At 41.0% G+C, this 16,083-nt stretch overlaps 1 protein-coding gene across 1 annotated transcript in view; it reads right to left on the bottom strand.

Annotated features, from left to right (window-relative positions):
• LOC122165700 overlaps nucleotides 1-16,083 on the bottom strand; it is a 74,702-nt gene that overhangs the window by 8,543 nt on the left and 50,076 nt on the right. Inside the window, exons 25-36 of the mRNA XM_042828958.1 lie at nucleotides 14,938-15,091; nucleotides 13,696-13,791; nucleotides 13,117-13,272; nucleotides 11,979-12,211; nucleotides 10,547-10,685; nucleotides 9,832-9,952; nucleotides 8,819-8,928; nucleotides 7,904-8,053; nucleotides 7,676-7,729; nucleotides 4,913-5,080; nucleotides 3,864-4,016; nucleotides 630-761 (exon numbers count right to left, since the gene is read on the bottom strand). Of these exons, the coding sequence (XP_042684892.1) occupies nucleotides 630-761; nucleotides 3,864-4,016; nucleotides 4,913-5,080; nucleotides 7,676-7,729; nucleotides 7,904-8,053; nucleotides 8,819-8,928; nucleotides 9,832-9,952; nucleotides 10,547-10,685; nucleotides 11,979-12,211; nucleotides 13,117-13,272; nucleotides 13,696-13,791; nucleotides 14,938-15,091 (1,666 nt within the window). The remainder of the gene's footprint in view (nucleotides 1-629; nucleotides 762-3,863; nucleotides 4,017-4,912; nucleotides 5,081-7,675; nucleotides 7,730-7,903; nucleotides 8,054-8,818; nucleotides 8,929-9,831; nucleotides 9,953-10,546; nucleotides 10,686-11,978; nucleotides 12,212-13,116; nucleotides 13,273-13,695; nucleotides 13,792-14,937; nucleotides 15,092-16,083) is intronic.

Genomic DNA, 16,083 nt, shown 5'->3' with positions numbered 1-16,083 from the left:
GCTAATTAACCTACAGGGCAATCAATAACTTGTTTGTTCCATTCTAATCAGCCTCATTTAAAGCAGCGAGGCACTCTTCTATCCGTCCACCTTCACTTTAGTTTAATTCAGTCATTTTTGTGCTTCATCTCGTATTTCTGTAATTAAATTTACAAAGCTTATGCTGTGCTCTGCTTTGTTTAAGCAGATACCAATTTCAAAAAGAAAAAGAAAAAAACCAACAAAAAACCTTCAGCACCTCAAAAGCATTTGGCCTCATTCATTTTCACTTCGTGTCTGCTTGTCTTCTTTTTTGACATGATTTCATCAGTTATGAAATAGCTTATTTTGATAAAGTGTCATAGTTACTCTTCTGAGTCAACAGCAGAATTAGGAATACTGTAGGTTGCTCGCCCTTCCTAGATTCTGTCATGAAGAAGGCATCAGTGATTTGTCTCACGATCTTCACAGCTAAAGACCACCCTTACATCCACAACTTACAGGGGGAAAAAGAAATCAGCATTTATACCTAAAATCTTCAGTTACCACCATAGCATATAAGCTCACTGAATAATAAGTCTGACCAATCTGACTATTAACATAGTAGACAATTCAACATGAAACAGAGATGCAACAATAGGAAGTATAACCTTCTCAGCGTTTCTCAGCTTTGCAGAGAGCTGTGCTTTCTGAGTGGTGTGTTTCCAGCAGCTCAGAGTCCTCAGCTTGCACACCAGCTTGCTTAGGCTGATATTTTCATCCTGCAAGAGCTGCAGCTGTTCCTGCTAAAGAAGACATCAGTAAGTGCAGACACCCACAAAGATCACGTTCTCCAATAAGTACACGTGCTTTTGAAGTAAGTACAATTGTGAGAGCATGCGACTATTTGTATTTCATTTTAATTCTCAAGTGTTCAAACTTTGCTGTTTGAAACAATGCAGTCTTTGGCAATAAACTTCTATTACCGTGTCTCCAGGGAAACAGGAAATGTGAACATTGCCAGAAACTGAGGAACAAATGGAAAAAACATAATCAAAAATAACAAGCAGGTATGTCCCTCAGAAATGAAGCACTGTTAATGATGATAAACACTGTAATTAAGCCAGATGGAGATTCTGGTTCATGCAGTAGCAGTAGCCTGGTTCACCCTAACTACAGTGTACTCATTAAGAACAAAATCAGAGGATTCATGAGAAGTATAGTCATTGGGTTTTGTTTTCTTTGTTTAAAATAGCAGACTTCACTACACAAAAAACCATAGAAGCAAGGGTCGCAGACGACCTCTGGAGGCCCAGGCCCCAGGACACCTGGTTGAACCTCCTGCTGAAAGCAGGACTGTTGATAACACTAAGCCACATCCACTAAGATCTTGTCTAACCACATCCTGAAGAACTGCAGAGGTGGAGCTCTCACAGGCTCCCCATACTGCTGTACCAGCCTCCTAATGAAGGTTTCCTGCTGCCTGCCATGAACCTCTCTCACCACAGCCAATGTCTGCAGCCCCTTGTTTACCATCTGCCACTGTCAGGAGTTTGGCTCCAACATATTTGTGGTTTCCTGTAGGTGAAGGCTGCTTCAAGATCACCTCTTTCACCTGACCAAACCAGGTCAGCTCTCTTAACTTCTCCTTGGAGGCAAAGTGCTCCACACTGTGCCACTGGTCAGTTTCTCAAACATCCCTCTCCTACTGCTGCGCTCCTTCAAAGGGCTGTGTGCCAGGTGCCCCCTTGTCAGTGCTGGGTAGAATAACAACACCCAGCTGTCTTCTGGCCACTCTCAATGTACCTGTACCAATGCTTTGGGCTGCGCATCTCCTTCGTAGTTTTTATTGCAAGGCTTTTGTAAATCCACTCCTCACATTTTTCAAGCTGTCTGTGCACTGGAGCTCTACCATCTAGTGTCCACTCACCTTCTTATCCTGTGTGTCTCATAGTAGCAGCTGGGCTTTGCCCTTCCTAATTTCATCACTATGGGTCTGAACTCTGAAATATTGTCTTTGTTGCCTGTTCATGCTTTCACTACTTGAGTATCTCTTTTTGCATTTTAGTCCTTTAAGAAAATCCTTGTTATGTCAAATAAGGTCAAGTTTCCATTAATCTCCTTGGTCCACCTGCATAACAGGGCAGCTGATTACAAAATCTTTACAGTTTTCTTTTAAAAATCAACCAGCTTTCCTAGTCACCTTTTTCCCTCATGGCAGTTTCCCAGCAACTTTCCCTGCTTAGCAGTCCTCCAAAAATGTCCCAGTCAGCACTCTTCAAGTTCCAAGTCCTTGCTCTCCACCATAATTTTACAGTCTTCCTCCTGATCCTGAAATCATTTCATAATCACTGCAGCCTCAGATTACACCTACACTTACCACCAGATCTTCTCCATTTGTGAGCAGCAGAAATATGGATTTACACTGGATAGCTCTTTAGCATTTGCTTTTGCATTTAGGATATTATTACTAATGTTGTCTAGGAACTGGCTGTGCTTTTGCAATGCTTTGTTCTACTTCCAGTAGACTTCCAGATGGATAAAACCTTCAGGAAGACCAAGGTCTCAAGACAAAAACATTCTTCTTAGCTCTTGGTAGACAGGACAACTAATTTCTACTCTTGACCAGGCAGTCTGCAGCAGATTCTCATCACAGTCATTAATCATCACCAGTATTCTTTCTTCCTCTAACCTTGACTTGTAGAATTTCAGTAGTACGTCTCCGTACTCATACAAGATCTCAGTCCAGGGAATGAACTCCTCACACAGAATGTAATTCTTGCCTGCTGACCCTTCTTAAAATGTCCTGTAGCCATCCATGCCCATGCTCCAGCTGTGTGCACCAACTCACCAAGTTTCTGTGACTCTGCCCACACCACAAATGTTTGTCTGCATGTGAGCTTCCAGCTCTCCTTGTTCACTGCTTCGGCACAAAATACTTTCCACCTGGGAATGTGAAAGTTGCCCTGCAGCCTTCTCAGACATGGACTTCTTCCATTTCCACTAGTTCCTCATTTACTGCTGAGCATACCTATTCCCCAGGCTCAGACAGAGGTTTAAAGCTCTTCTCACTGTGTTGGTATTACATTTTTATCCTGCTTTACAAGCTTCTCTGCTTAAAGAGATCTGCAGGCATATTTGCTTTAGACCGAGGTATTTAGCCATGATCCATTTGATCTGATTTGTATTCACTGACTGACTAACATAGTTTCAGTACAAATTGAACTTTGCTGAAGAGAGATATGTTTGACTCTAAAAGGGATTGATTTGGAAATTGTATCCAGGAAATTACTTTCCAGGCTTTAGTTTGTATCTCCCAGAATATCAGCGTTAGGGACACTTTCTCAAAACAAATTTGAATATATATTTGATTTTAAGTAACCCTTAATGGAAAAAAGGATTTTGTTCCCACTTTTTATGTGAACAGCTTGCACACTAGTCAGATCTATTAACACATTTATCTGGCTCACTCTAACATCCTTTCGTCTTTCCCCCATTCAAAACAGACAATGACAACAGATGACAAAAACAGTCTGACATATGATTGAATACAAGTTCACATTTATACTTGCACAGATCTAAGTTCAACCTCTGATTTTCACGTACACAGAAAGTATGGAGTTAGAGTCAAAGCAGAGTTCCTGTGTTTAAAACCAAATTCAGTTCAAATACATGCTGATACTCAGGATCTAACTCCTGGGTGTAGTCTAAAATTTCTGTATTTGGAGCACAACACCCAGTCAAAGATAACTGATTCACAACATTCCAACAAACTAGTAGCCGTTAACAGAGTCCAGTAATGGGCCATGACATCCAAGAGAGAATGCAGTAACTCAAGCCAGCCTAAACAAGTTCAGTCAAGATATTATCCTTGTGTTTATTTACAGGCATATTTGTTTCCTTACTTTAGACAACTGTTCTTCCAAGTCATCATTAGTTTCAGGAGATCCAAACTTTTTCTTCAGATCAATCATATTGTCAGCTCCTTCCCTTCTCACTTCACTGATGATTTCAAGCACTCGTTGCTCAATGCTAAGTCGATAGACATCCAACTTTCCCTGCAATCACAAACAGAACCCATTAGAGGCTAAATGCGCACATATGGGAAAGCAATATTCAGAAGATTTCAGAAGTCTCTCAGCTACAACCAGATGGTCTTTCTTGATAATTATTTTCCTAGAGTCAGTGTATCTGAAAGACAGAGCAATACTCTTTTTACATCCAGACATTGCAAGGAGTGGAGTTTGAATTGTATCATTAGTCACCTTATTGGCAAGCCTGGGAGGTAGGCATTCAATGGAAGCAGTTACACTGTGGTGATAAAATAGACATTCTGGTGAGAAATTGACTAACCCTCAGTATTCCTCAAGTCACTAGTGTCTTGACCACAGACACTGATGGGCTTCTGGGCTATGAATCAAAACCCTGGGGATCAGTTACAGGCAGGTGCTTGAAAATACGATGTTAGAATCTGGCAGTTTCTACAGGCAAGAATGGGGTATCATTATTTTTGTAAGTAATGACGTATGATATTGCTGGAAAGAAACTTGAATTACTTGTGGACTACCTTGAAAAACAAAGGCATCGTTAGAGTGAGCAATATTATTACACACTGGACATAAAGTTTTCAAGAATAATAATGTAGAACATTACAAACTGAAGTATTATATCCAAAAAGTTCCTACCACGGTAACTAAAAAGAGCTTCCATCACTCTCTCTAATGTGGTACTTGTTCCATTAAAACTATGCCTCCTATCTCGGAATAGGTACAGAATTTTTCTTACCAGACATTTTTACAAGGTGTTTCTATGGTATACAGCAGGAGATAAATGATTCATCCACTCATCCACCTGGCACACCACAGCAATTTATTCCTTTGAGTGCTACACATGCTGGCAAATTGTCAGCAGTGCAAAAAAGATTGGTTGTGTACCCCTCTTATTCTGTACCTACTTTTAGATGGACACATGTCCCAAATAGGTTCCGCACTAATGATTCATATTCATCCCGTACTTCTTTTCTAATCTTCTCTTTGAGACCAGCATTTTCATCCTCCAAGTCAGCGAGCTGGGCTCTGAGAGCAGTTATTTCCATAATCATCCCATGACTCAGCCTGGCAATCTATCACAGCAGAGAAAGTGAATGAGCAAAGCTAAAGATGAACAAATGCCATCCCCTAGGAGTAAACGATTCAGAGCTCTGAATGTGGTCTGTGGTACAGAATTAAGTATCAGAGTGACAATATCTTCTGAGTGGCTAGGTGATAACCTATAACCCAGTGGGTGACTGAAACCCATTGATGCTGTGTAATAATCTATTACATACATCTCTGTTGGTTTTAGAAGAATTTTGACCATTCGAGACCAATATTTCAAGGGTACAAATGTCATTCATACATACAGTTTCATACTTAACCTTACGAAGTCCGTTTGTGGTAATCAGGAAAGAAAGATGTTCTTAGTAGCAGGTGTAAGAACTGACAGGAGGAAATGTGAGTGCAGGAGAGAGGAATAGGAACAGAGAGTAGAGAGCAGGATTAGGGAGCAGGAGAGAGTCTGATTTTGGTAGAAGCTCCTGTGCACAGCTCTGCTCTGCAGGTGAGCCTGACCTCCTGTAGCTAATATCCCCTACCTCTAAAGGGAAAGCCAGAATTGTGACCAGGCTTCATTTGGTAATCTGTGAGGTAATGCACTTATCACAGCACATGTGCCACCTGCTGATAAGCTTGTACATACAGACCATTTAATATGTGATAAAAACTATTATATGTTCTATTTGTTGATATTTGACAATTAACATACTCCCAGAAAGGGCATGCAGGTGAAAACAAATAGGAAGGTGCATGGGAGAACTTAAATAGTTTTAAATGACAGAATTTAAATTTCACTTGGGTGGGTCATAGCTAGATATAAATACTTGTTTATTCCCATACCACTGAACTGCATTTACAATCAAACGAGCAGAGTGGAGGAAAGCTAAAAACATTCTTAGCAAGTTACATTATTAAGATAACAAATAGGCACTGTAGCGACAGCCAACAGCACTGTCTGCTTTTAAGGCTGCCTGGCATCTCTGCATGCCAGATCTAAGTAATGAGTGCTAATAACTTCACTTTCTCATTGAAATGTTCTGTGTCAGTTTCTTTTTGACTTACAGCAAGCATAACCTAGAGACGTCTGAAAATGAACGCTGGAGAAAATACATGTATTCTGACCCTGCTGAAAAATTCTGGTGATCTCTATGCAGAGCACAGGTTTTCCTGTTTTTGATGTGTTAGGTTTTTTTTTTGGGGGGGGAGGGGTTGTAGTTTTTTTGTTTTGTTTTGTTTGTTTGTTTGTTTTTAAATTGATGAAAAGTTCATAAAATCCTGAGTTCATAGGGGAAAAAAATGAAATGAAACAAAATTTTAAAAAGTCCACATGGTTCCTTTCTGTTCCCTAGAATTCTTCTTGGCTTTGAAACAGCCTACCATTCCATTACGACTGATTATGGCTGCCCCTTTCTCATGATTTCTATCACCTCTACTGAGTATCTGAATGTGTTCTTTCTTGTAGTAGCCCCTTGATTGCTGTAGGCCTGTGAGAAAGCAACTTGTACTGGGAGCTGGACATCTCTTCTGAGGTTGAAGCACAGTCCAGAAACAGTAGGATCTGCCCAGGGTGGCCAGTGACAAGGGATGAGCTGTCTTGTCCTTGAAGGAAGTGGCAGATGAAAGAGGGATTTGGTGATGGGCTCCCAAAGGGGAGGGGAGGATAGACTCCAGTCCCACAGGCTCCTGGAAAGTCCTAATGACTTCCCATATCTTTCCACTCAACTCAGATCTCACACTTTTCTCATCTCCTCTCTCACCTCAGCCTCCCCAGACATGCAGACAGGACAACGAAATCAGGGAAGAAGAGGGGTTGCTGACAAAATACTTCGAAGAGAAGAATATGGGGGCAAAAAAACCCAAAAAAAAACACTGGAAAGAGAATGAGAAAATGGGCCAAAAAATGAATAAGAAACTCAGAGAAGAAGAAATGAAATCTTCTAGTCAGGAACGAGGACAGATGAGAAAATGAACCCAGGAATGCAAAATGCGCATTGCTGTGCAAGAGTCCCCGACACCCAGGCTGCGTTCTCCATACTGCAGGAGACTGTGTTGATGGAACCAAGCCTCCAGCTTAGTTAATAGATTCTATGGGTATTACTGATGCCACAGCATGGCAATTCTGATTTATTGGCTGGATTTACTTCTTAAAAATTCCACCCACACATACCATGTACTAAAAATCCACAGCTGAAGCTGCAAAGTCAACTTGAGAGCAGTTGTGTATGGAACCATAGTGCAGCCTACCTGCCTCCTACACTGCAGCATAGCCTACATGCCTGACACACTGCTATTTCTATCTCACTGCATATGATTGAATCGCACCAGGAAAACGCCTCGTGTAGGAAGAGAGGCTCATCAGTGGAAGTTTAAGTTAAAAGGCTACCATATCATAGCATATCATCCCTTTTGGATATAAAGCAGAGAACAACAGGCTATTGCTACTTTTGCTTCAGGTCATCTTTGTTTCACAGGTCTTTCTGGCATGACTTCTGCCACTGAACACAGAAACAGTGGTTCCAGGGCCCTCCTACTTCTCAAAGACTGTCACCGTGTCTTCACATAATGATACTCTGTCCCAAATGGGATCATCAAGTACTAGCTATCAACACACCATAATCACCTACCTGTGTCAGAGACATATCATTTTGGTTGCCACCATCTTCCACAGCATGCAGCTCCTGAAATGATGAACAGAGAGACACAGTGACTATGTCTATACAACAGCACAATTCTGCTTCAGCAAATTCCCAGCCTGACAGCTTGACTTCCATTTTTACTTAGCAACTACTTCCCACCCAAAGAAAGCTCCTTCTCCAGTTCTGAAAAGAGAAAAATCAATGCTCTGAGCATACTTGCTCTTTTTGGTAAAGTAGACGGTGCAGCTGCTGGAGGATATTTTCATAAAACATGGAGTAGGTCTCAAAGTTGCTGCGTTCTCTGGCCATGATGTCACAGCCCAGCACAGTAAGACACTGTTGTAAGTGGTTTCTCTTAAAAGTAACCTAGGAAAGCAATACAGGAAATCTTACAGGTTGCCTGAATCACAAGTTTCTATATACAGCATATGTCAAAATGAAATATGGCCACTTATTGTAAATTAAATACTTCAGTGGTATCAAAATGAAGCAAAAAATATAATTACTCAATGTAGATGTTTTTACACAATCTAGAGCTTCACTGATTTATTTGGAAAACAAATGGGTCAGCTTTTTGACTGGCTCTACCTACAACTGTATAATGTATTTAATTTCTATCTGAAGCTAAAAGAGAATTTTCAGTAGAAAAATGAATTTACCAGCTCAAGTGCCCACTGTCCCTTCTCTCAAAAAACCCCATGCATTGTGACTTTTAACCAGAAATGGTCATATTGTCATAAATATTTTCTTTACATTTCCCTGAAAAAAACCCTAAAACTGCCTCCCAACATCTCGCAGGGACCTGTGATTTAGCACTGACCAGGGAAGAAGAGTTTCAGCTGCTGAATCCTTGCATAAAGCTCTGCAATCCTGCACTGCAGTTGTATATCAACCTCCAGCCCTAACTCATCCTCACATTATTACAGTCCTGAGATCCGAAATAAAGCTGTCACAAGGCAGCAGGGCAGTACATGAGCTCGCTGCCAACACTGCTATTACAAAACAACATAAGCAGAATAATCATAAGCTTAATAAATGTGTTTCTCTTTTAGGTCACTGATTGACAAGAGCTTTAATAAACAAAGCTGTAAACATAATTTAATTGTTACTCAGTAAATGCAGAGTATGTACCTCTGTATCTGATCCTTCATAGTTTTCCATCAGCCTTTGAACAAATGTTTCAACTATCTGTGGTCGTACAACAGAGAAATTTTCTTTCATTACTCTGTGTCTCCAGAGCTCTGTGGGAATAGAGGGAGGAAAAAAAGACAAAAAAACAGTGGGTATCACTGTCACAAAATATTGATCCTTCAGTAATCCCTAGGATTTGACACTGGGTACACCGTACAGCTTAGGTTTTCTCAGCTTTGCTAAAATGTTTACAACAAAAAGTAAATGTCACTGCAAACAGATTGCAGAGGCTGTGCTGAGCTGCACTATCAAATTTGTTCTGGTATCAAAGCCAAAATGCTAGTTCATTATGGACCAGTTTTGTCAACAATGACCTGGCCCATAGCTCTGCCTTGGAGTTTTCTGTAAATACTGAGAAAAGAACATGGATTTTGTGTGAGATTGAACATTTCTGAACAGTAATTATCACTGCCTGCAATCTCAACCAGTAGCAGGGTATATTTTTTGCCCCTTTTATTTCCACTTTTTCTTTGTTTTACTATACTTGCCTGTGAATATCCATGATATAAGTACAAAGCAAACTCATAACACACTAAAAGTCTGGCATTTAAATTGCACTGCTACGCCTAAAATATCAACACTATTAAAGAGAAAGGGAGAAGTAATGCCTTATCTGTCTGTTTCAAACTGCTTGCAAACTCAAGAATAGTTAGTGTTCAGTGCTTTTTTGCAACACTGTCTTTGTAATGATTATGGTTGAACATTCGTTTATAATGAGGAAGTGAAATCTTCTGTTTAAGGATTTTAAATCTGACACCATTTTCCATCAATTACACCATCCCTGTGGTTCAACTGGTCACTGGCCTCTGCATGGGGATGCAGGGAGCTGAGACCAAAGCCCCTCTCCTATTCACACACAGGAAAACCTTGCTTCAGTATGCACCAGGGATGCTTTTCCACTCTGAGTCTGTGGTTCTCATGTTTCCCAGCAAGGGTGTTTTAACTCTTCTTACCAGTAGGGAGGCTGCTCTCTTGTCTGGTTCTTTCAGATATCACTAGAGTCATCTCCTGCTTAATCTTTTTCTGCACATCATGGATCATGTGGATTTCCAGGCCTTCCAGAAGTTTTTGAAGCTGGAATCAGGTTTCATAGAATACAGAATCATTAAGGTTGGAAAAGACCACTAAGATCATCTAGTCCAACCACCAACCCATCCCCACCATGCCTACTGACTATGACCCTCAGCATCACATCTGCATGTCTTGAACACCACAGGGATGGTGACTCCACCACCTCCCTGGGCAGTTGTCGCAGTGCCTCACCACTTTCTGAGAGGAGATTTTTCTTAATATCCAACCTGAAATAATTCACACCAGATCTCTTTATAACTCCTCTTGTGAACTATCAAAAGCTATCAAATTAAGCCAAAACAAATCTACACTTTCCGTTCTTTCCCAAAATGCAGTCGTTTCTGGTGCAGTACCAATGTTAATAAATTTTTGGGGTGATTATGTGCCTACCTCTGTGCTACACATGCTCTGGACTGAGGCAGGTTCTCCTGTTCCTGTGGACTGTCCCAGGACTCACACCTCCCTCCACAAAGACAAGGTGCTGCTACAGACTGTACCCAGACATCCACATCTTTCAGATGTGAAGATCCAGATCCCATAATATCCTCCATGGTACCCACTGGACTGTAGTGCACCCATTATTAATTCTCCCCTTACCTGATACACTTTCATTTCAGTTTCTGATACTCCTCTTGGGGGAAGTACATGCTGAGTGCTTGTGACAGGCTCTCTGAAGTCCTCCTCAATGCCCATTTGCCTGGTCATGGCTTTCATGGCTGGGTGCAGAATTTCTGTGCTAGAATCACCAAGACATGGGTATTTCTCACACATGTACAATCTTTGGACCTTAGCTTTGCTTTTCCTTCCCTAGCCCCTTTTGCTAACCCATGCAAAATATGCAGTAGTCCCACTCAACATCCAAGAAGGGCAAGATAATCTCTTCTTTGTGGAACCTGTCTTCTTACATAGTTCAGTAATCTCTCCAGGTTTATAATAATGCTAAAAGAAATGTGAGGGGAAGAAAAAGAGAGTCAAGCAAATAAATCAGGGAGATCTGATCACCTGTAAGCACATGGCTATCACTGTCAGGGAAGCAGACCAAAAAACTCCCCCACCTCCTCTGCCTGCAGCCCTTCATTCCCAGTCATGGGTTTGCTAAGTGCTTCTGAGTGCTGAGTGCCAGTGCTGATGAGCCCTTTGCTCTGAGAAGTAGAAGAGCCATTAGCAAGGTATATATACCTCGTTAGATTTTGTTACACTTTAATCACACTGCCTTTTAAATCCTTGATGGCAGGACACACAAAGGTTAGCACATCGCTGAGGGAGAGGGAAGTAGGAAGTTCTCATCTGTGCAAGGAGAGGAAAGCACAGTGGGACTTGGGGGTACAGCATGTGCTTTAAAATAGCCCCATTCTGACAGCAGGGAGATCACCTGCTAGGAAGGAGTTGCTACAGCAGCACAGAAACTCCTCCATGCATTTCTTTCTCCATGCTCCCCTGCATGACAGCTGTTTTTCAGCATCTGCACAGATTTCACCTTACTGCGTCATCTTATACTTTCACTTTCTTTTGTGTGGTTTCCGGGGACAAAGCTTTTTAAAAAGCAGTGTTCCATTTTCTACTCCCAGAAGGGCCTCTCATGGAAATCATCCAGATTTTTGTTCTTGACTTCTCTGAGTTAAGCCAAGTAGGGGGGGTTGGAAGAATTCTGCTAGAATTCATCTAAAAGGCTTCCCAATTTTCCATTTATTAAAGCACTGAATTTAACACTGTTTATGAGGCCTGAAATTCAGAGGTAGGTCACACAACAGGGAAGAAGGCACTTGGAAAGCATCAGCAGAAAACTATCTGAATAGACATAGAAAGAGGGAGAAAAAACAATCATATCAAAACAGGTAAGAAAGGTAGCTTCCAAGCCTTTAGAGAAAAGCAAAAGCACTAGATCAACCAGGAGCAAAAATAAAGATACAAATTTCAAGAAACACTAGTGAAAGAGAGTGACAGGAGGAAAATGGGTGAAGAAGTCAGAGGTTTCTCTCATTTATCATCTTTTCAGTCACTTTGGAATACTGCATCCATGCTAACTTACCCATATCGCTCACAGAACTCTTTGTAGAGAGGAACTGTATTGATCTCCTCAGTCCTCAGCTTGAGCCGGCCCCATTCTGCCTTTAATATTTCCAGTTGTTTCCATAGCACCAGAAAAGACCTTAGCAAGTTACATGATGTAACTGGATCATGATGCCTCAGCAGAAGTTTGCACATCTTTTTGCTGCTCTGCAACCAGTTAGCACTTGGGTGAGTCATCTGTTCTGAGTTCTGCTGAAAGTTACAGGGAAATCTTTTGCCTCAGAAAGCTATGGTGTGCTTTTCATGTGCCTTTCTTTGCTTAATAGCATCTCATGCAATGTAAAGTGAAATGAGATATGTGACAAACTCTTCCATATACAAAACTTTCACATCAGTGTCTTCAGAGCACAGCAGAGGAAAAAACAGGGACAGTTTTGATTGCATTGAGTATTCCCATACAACAGAGATGGGAAGAAAGTTGCACAGAAGTTAAATCCTTTGTTTACTGCTGTTTTCTTCAAGTGAATATCTTCAACGGCAACACTGCGTTATCTCTAACTAAAAGTATGACTACAGAAATCAAATTCTTAGCTCAGATCTTCAGGAAGTAAACCTTGAAATAACTAAATTTGTCCTCTTCACATGTTTTATCACAAAACCAATCAATATATCTGCTTTCCATCACAAAGCAGTTTGAATCTCTCCCCACCCACTGAAAAAAAACCTTTGTTCCAGTTCTGGCAAGTGCCCCCAGCTGCCATCCCTCATTTACAAGTCCACAATACATGACAAGCTCTTCTTTTTTAGACAGTGGCCAGGCTGCTCCTGTCTGCTTGGCAGTAGGTAGTTCTTTCTAAAGAAAGAGTTGGATCTTTTGTGGGCTGTGGGGAGAAGTCATGGCTTTCTCCAGAATTCTGATGATAGCACCAGGTACTCAAGGGGAGACTGTCACCAGCACTTCTCTCATGAACACTCAGGGTTTGTAAGAGAGAACGCTGTTCTTTTGGCCTCTTACCAGATGGCCAGGACTAGGTAAAGTTATTACAGCATACTTCAGTTCTGTGTCTCTTAAGTTCACAGAGATTTGCTTGTGAAACCTAGTGGGAGGCCTAGACGGAAGGCGCATGACGCCATACAAACTGATTTGCCAGAGGTACCTGCTTACTGTTAGCTAACGAGGCTTGACAATCAGCATGATCATCCACAGCAGAGTCATCATGGTTCTGCAGGACATCCTCCATTAGAAACTGCATGGCAGCTAGCTCCCCATGAGCAACACTCCGGTCTGCATCATTCAGGTTGCACAGGCATAACTGGAGAGGAAGAGAGAGGCTGTAAAGGTTTATTGCTCAGAGCCCAACAGTAGCAAATCTGAGCTACTGTGATCATGTGTTGTTTTTCTGTGTTATGAGCCCAAATGAAGTTAAAGCTTTTAGCACCGTGGTCCTAAAACACATATACATAAAAATTATTTGACTCTTTAGTTCTAGCATAGCAGGAACATGACAATTAGAGGTTCTCTGTCAACATAAAACGCTCTGCTATGCTTGAAGTAAGATCAAATAAAGTAAATGGTAGAACAGGCTTTTGAATAGAAAAGGGAGATATGTTTTTTGGTTCACTTTTACTCTTAAGAAATGAAGATGGGAAATGAGACAGTATTTGTTTGTTTTCCTCTTGCATTGTAGATTGATTTTGGCTTTGTGTCTTTGGACATAAGCACAAGGATGCTGTACCTGCATGTTGTAATTTAAATAAATTGTGTTGTTGACAGTGACTGGAAACAATCCTTCATCCATTAGGAATGTCCTCCAAGGAAAAAGCATGAGTGTCTAAAAGATAAGAGAAGACTGTTCATAAAAAAGAACAACATGTAACTACTTATGAGAGTCCCATATAATATGATCAGGAAAAGGCAAACAGAGGCCAAGCTGCGTGGCAGGTGATACACTGCTTTCATGTTGAAAGTAGACTGTGTATTAGAAAAGAAAGAGGCATTTAATATTTCTCCTTGGAAAGGAAGCAGTAAGAGTCATTCTAGAGTGTTTCTACTTCTGTCTTCACAGAGAGCTCCTAGTTCCCTACATTGTGTCTGTCAATCACTTACTGTTGCTCATACTGCAGAGGCATCAGGACAAGGCTTCCCAAGGAACCTACATCTAATTCATCAGTGATGTTGAGATTATGCATGCAAGTACAAATGTTGTTTCTCCATTATGCTTTGTTATGTGTCACTGTCACCTAAATCAAGGTGAAAGTGGCAGAAGATTGTATTCCTGTAACTTGCTGTTCAGGAGAGACATTTTTAAAGGTAAAACAGTATTATCAAATAATGGAAAATTAGCAGGATGGGATGAAGATGAGGAAACATGAAGTTAGCATGATGACCCAAAACTGCCTGTTCACTTGGAACATGCTTATATCACCAGCAAGACTCACTTTTACTTCCCTTAGCATTACACCAGCTTTTTTGTCAGTGTCATTCAAGGTGCTCCTTTAGCTCCTAAATAGCTGATCTGGCATTGTGTAATTCTGCACAGTGCTATAGCTAAGAAAGCAGCAGACTTAACTACTTTACCCACAACCACGACAGACATATTGGGCAATGAAAACTGCTTCAGGTGATGAGAAAATTCAGAAAGATTATTAGCCAACACAGAATGCTAGAAATATCAGCAGAGTATAGATAGGCAAAACATTCCAACATAGAGCATAGAGAATAATTGCATTTTGGTGACACCAGTTTGATTATATTCCAACTTAATTTTTTATTATTCGCTTTTGTAGAGTGTTTTCTAGAATCACAAATGACAAATCAAGTTAGTAAACCTTGATCATGGAAATGTTTTTAATTAGCTGTTAAGTTCTTTGGATTGGGGTTGGGAAGAGTGAGCACCCCAGCAAGAACTGCAGAGTACTTTGATCTCCAGGGAGCTCAGCACAGAGGAAGAGTGTCTTTGCATGTATGTTTTACTCACTCTGCAGCTCTGAACATCCAGCAGCTGTGGGAGCCTCAGCTGTGCAGCAAACACACTTGGAATCACAGAGTTACTCAGTGGAGGTAGTGCATGGTATATCCTGTCTGTAATACTCTGGTAGGCTGAAACATTCCCAGAGGACAAAAATGTCTCCCTGCGAAAGAATCAAATTTTTTGTGTTTCAAAGAACTGAGATTGTTTAAAAAATTCTCAAAATGTTCCTCAACAGAATCCCTTACCTTCTCCTCATTATAACCTGACATAATAGTGAGTGACAGCAATCACTGCAGATGTTCCAATTAAAACAAACAGATACAACCCTTAGTGATGTAGATGCATGTGTGAAAGAGCATCTGACTGGGGGCATTTACAGAAAAACATACGGTTACAGTCAGGTAGCTAAAAGATGCAAGAGCTCTATTACCTATTCCCGATACTGGGAAAATTTCCTCTACAAAGTGGGACAGTCACTAATACTTTTCAAAAGTGCGTACAAAGCTTTGGATTCTGAATTACAGGTTACCCATGGTCCAGAGCTGAGTTTAGCAACGACGCTCCCTGCTGATTTCCCATGAGACCCGATCTCACACAGCAAGTGCTGGGCCACACAGACACAGCACAGCCTGGCTAAGCAGCAGGAGCTGCCAAACCAGCAGTGCTGTTATACCACATGTATATATTGCTTCTGGGAGCAACTCATAATGTTTGTACTGCATTGTGCTGTGCAATTGCATGCATAAAGCTGTTTTTTACTACACTTTATGCATCATGTAAGTATGTCCTTCAACCAAGCTTAGCCATAACTGCCATTTCATCACAGCCCCTCTGTCATACTCAGTTCTCCTGTATTTCATTCACATGCCTTTAAAACATAGAGCCCATGATAAATTGGTTCTTGCAGTAGGAGAAGCAATCGGTTCCAACTCCTGTAGCTGCACATGCTCCTTTGAGTAGCAACTCTAAGGAAAAGATCTGCTCTTCTATTTTTTTCACACTCACAAGCGCTCTTAAAAATACCATGCAGTTCTTATCAGCTGGAGACTAACAAAGGAGTCACAAGGACAAATAACAGCTTCTGGAATTAAACTTAGCAAAGATGTTCATACGAGATTGTGATGTATTGCCACACTGTATGCCCTGGTGTGA

The sequence above is a fragment of the Centrocercus urophasianus genome, unplaced genomic scaffold (genome assembly GCF_019232065.1).
Source record: "Centrocercus urophasianus isolate 14NV4802_14NV808 unplaced genomic scaffold, USGS_Curo_1.0 seq_10, whole genome shotgun sequence".
In the NCBI taxonomy this organism is placed as follows: Eukaryota; Metazoa; Chordata; class Aves; order Galliformes; family Phasianidae; genus Centrocercus; species Centrocercus urophasianus.
Note: the sequence above shows the minus strand (reverse complement) of the source record. Positions and strands in the feature narration are given on the sequence as shown.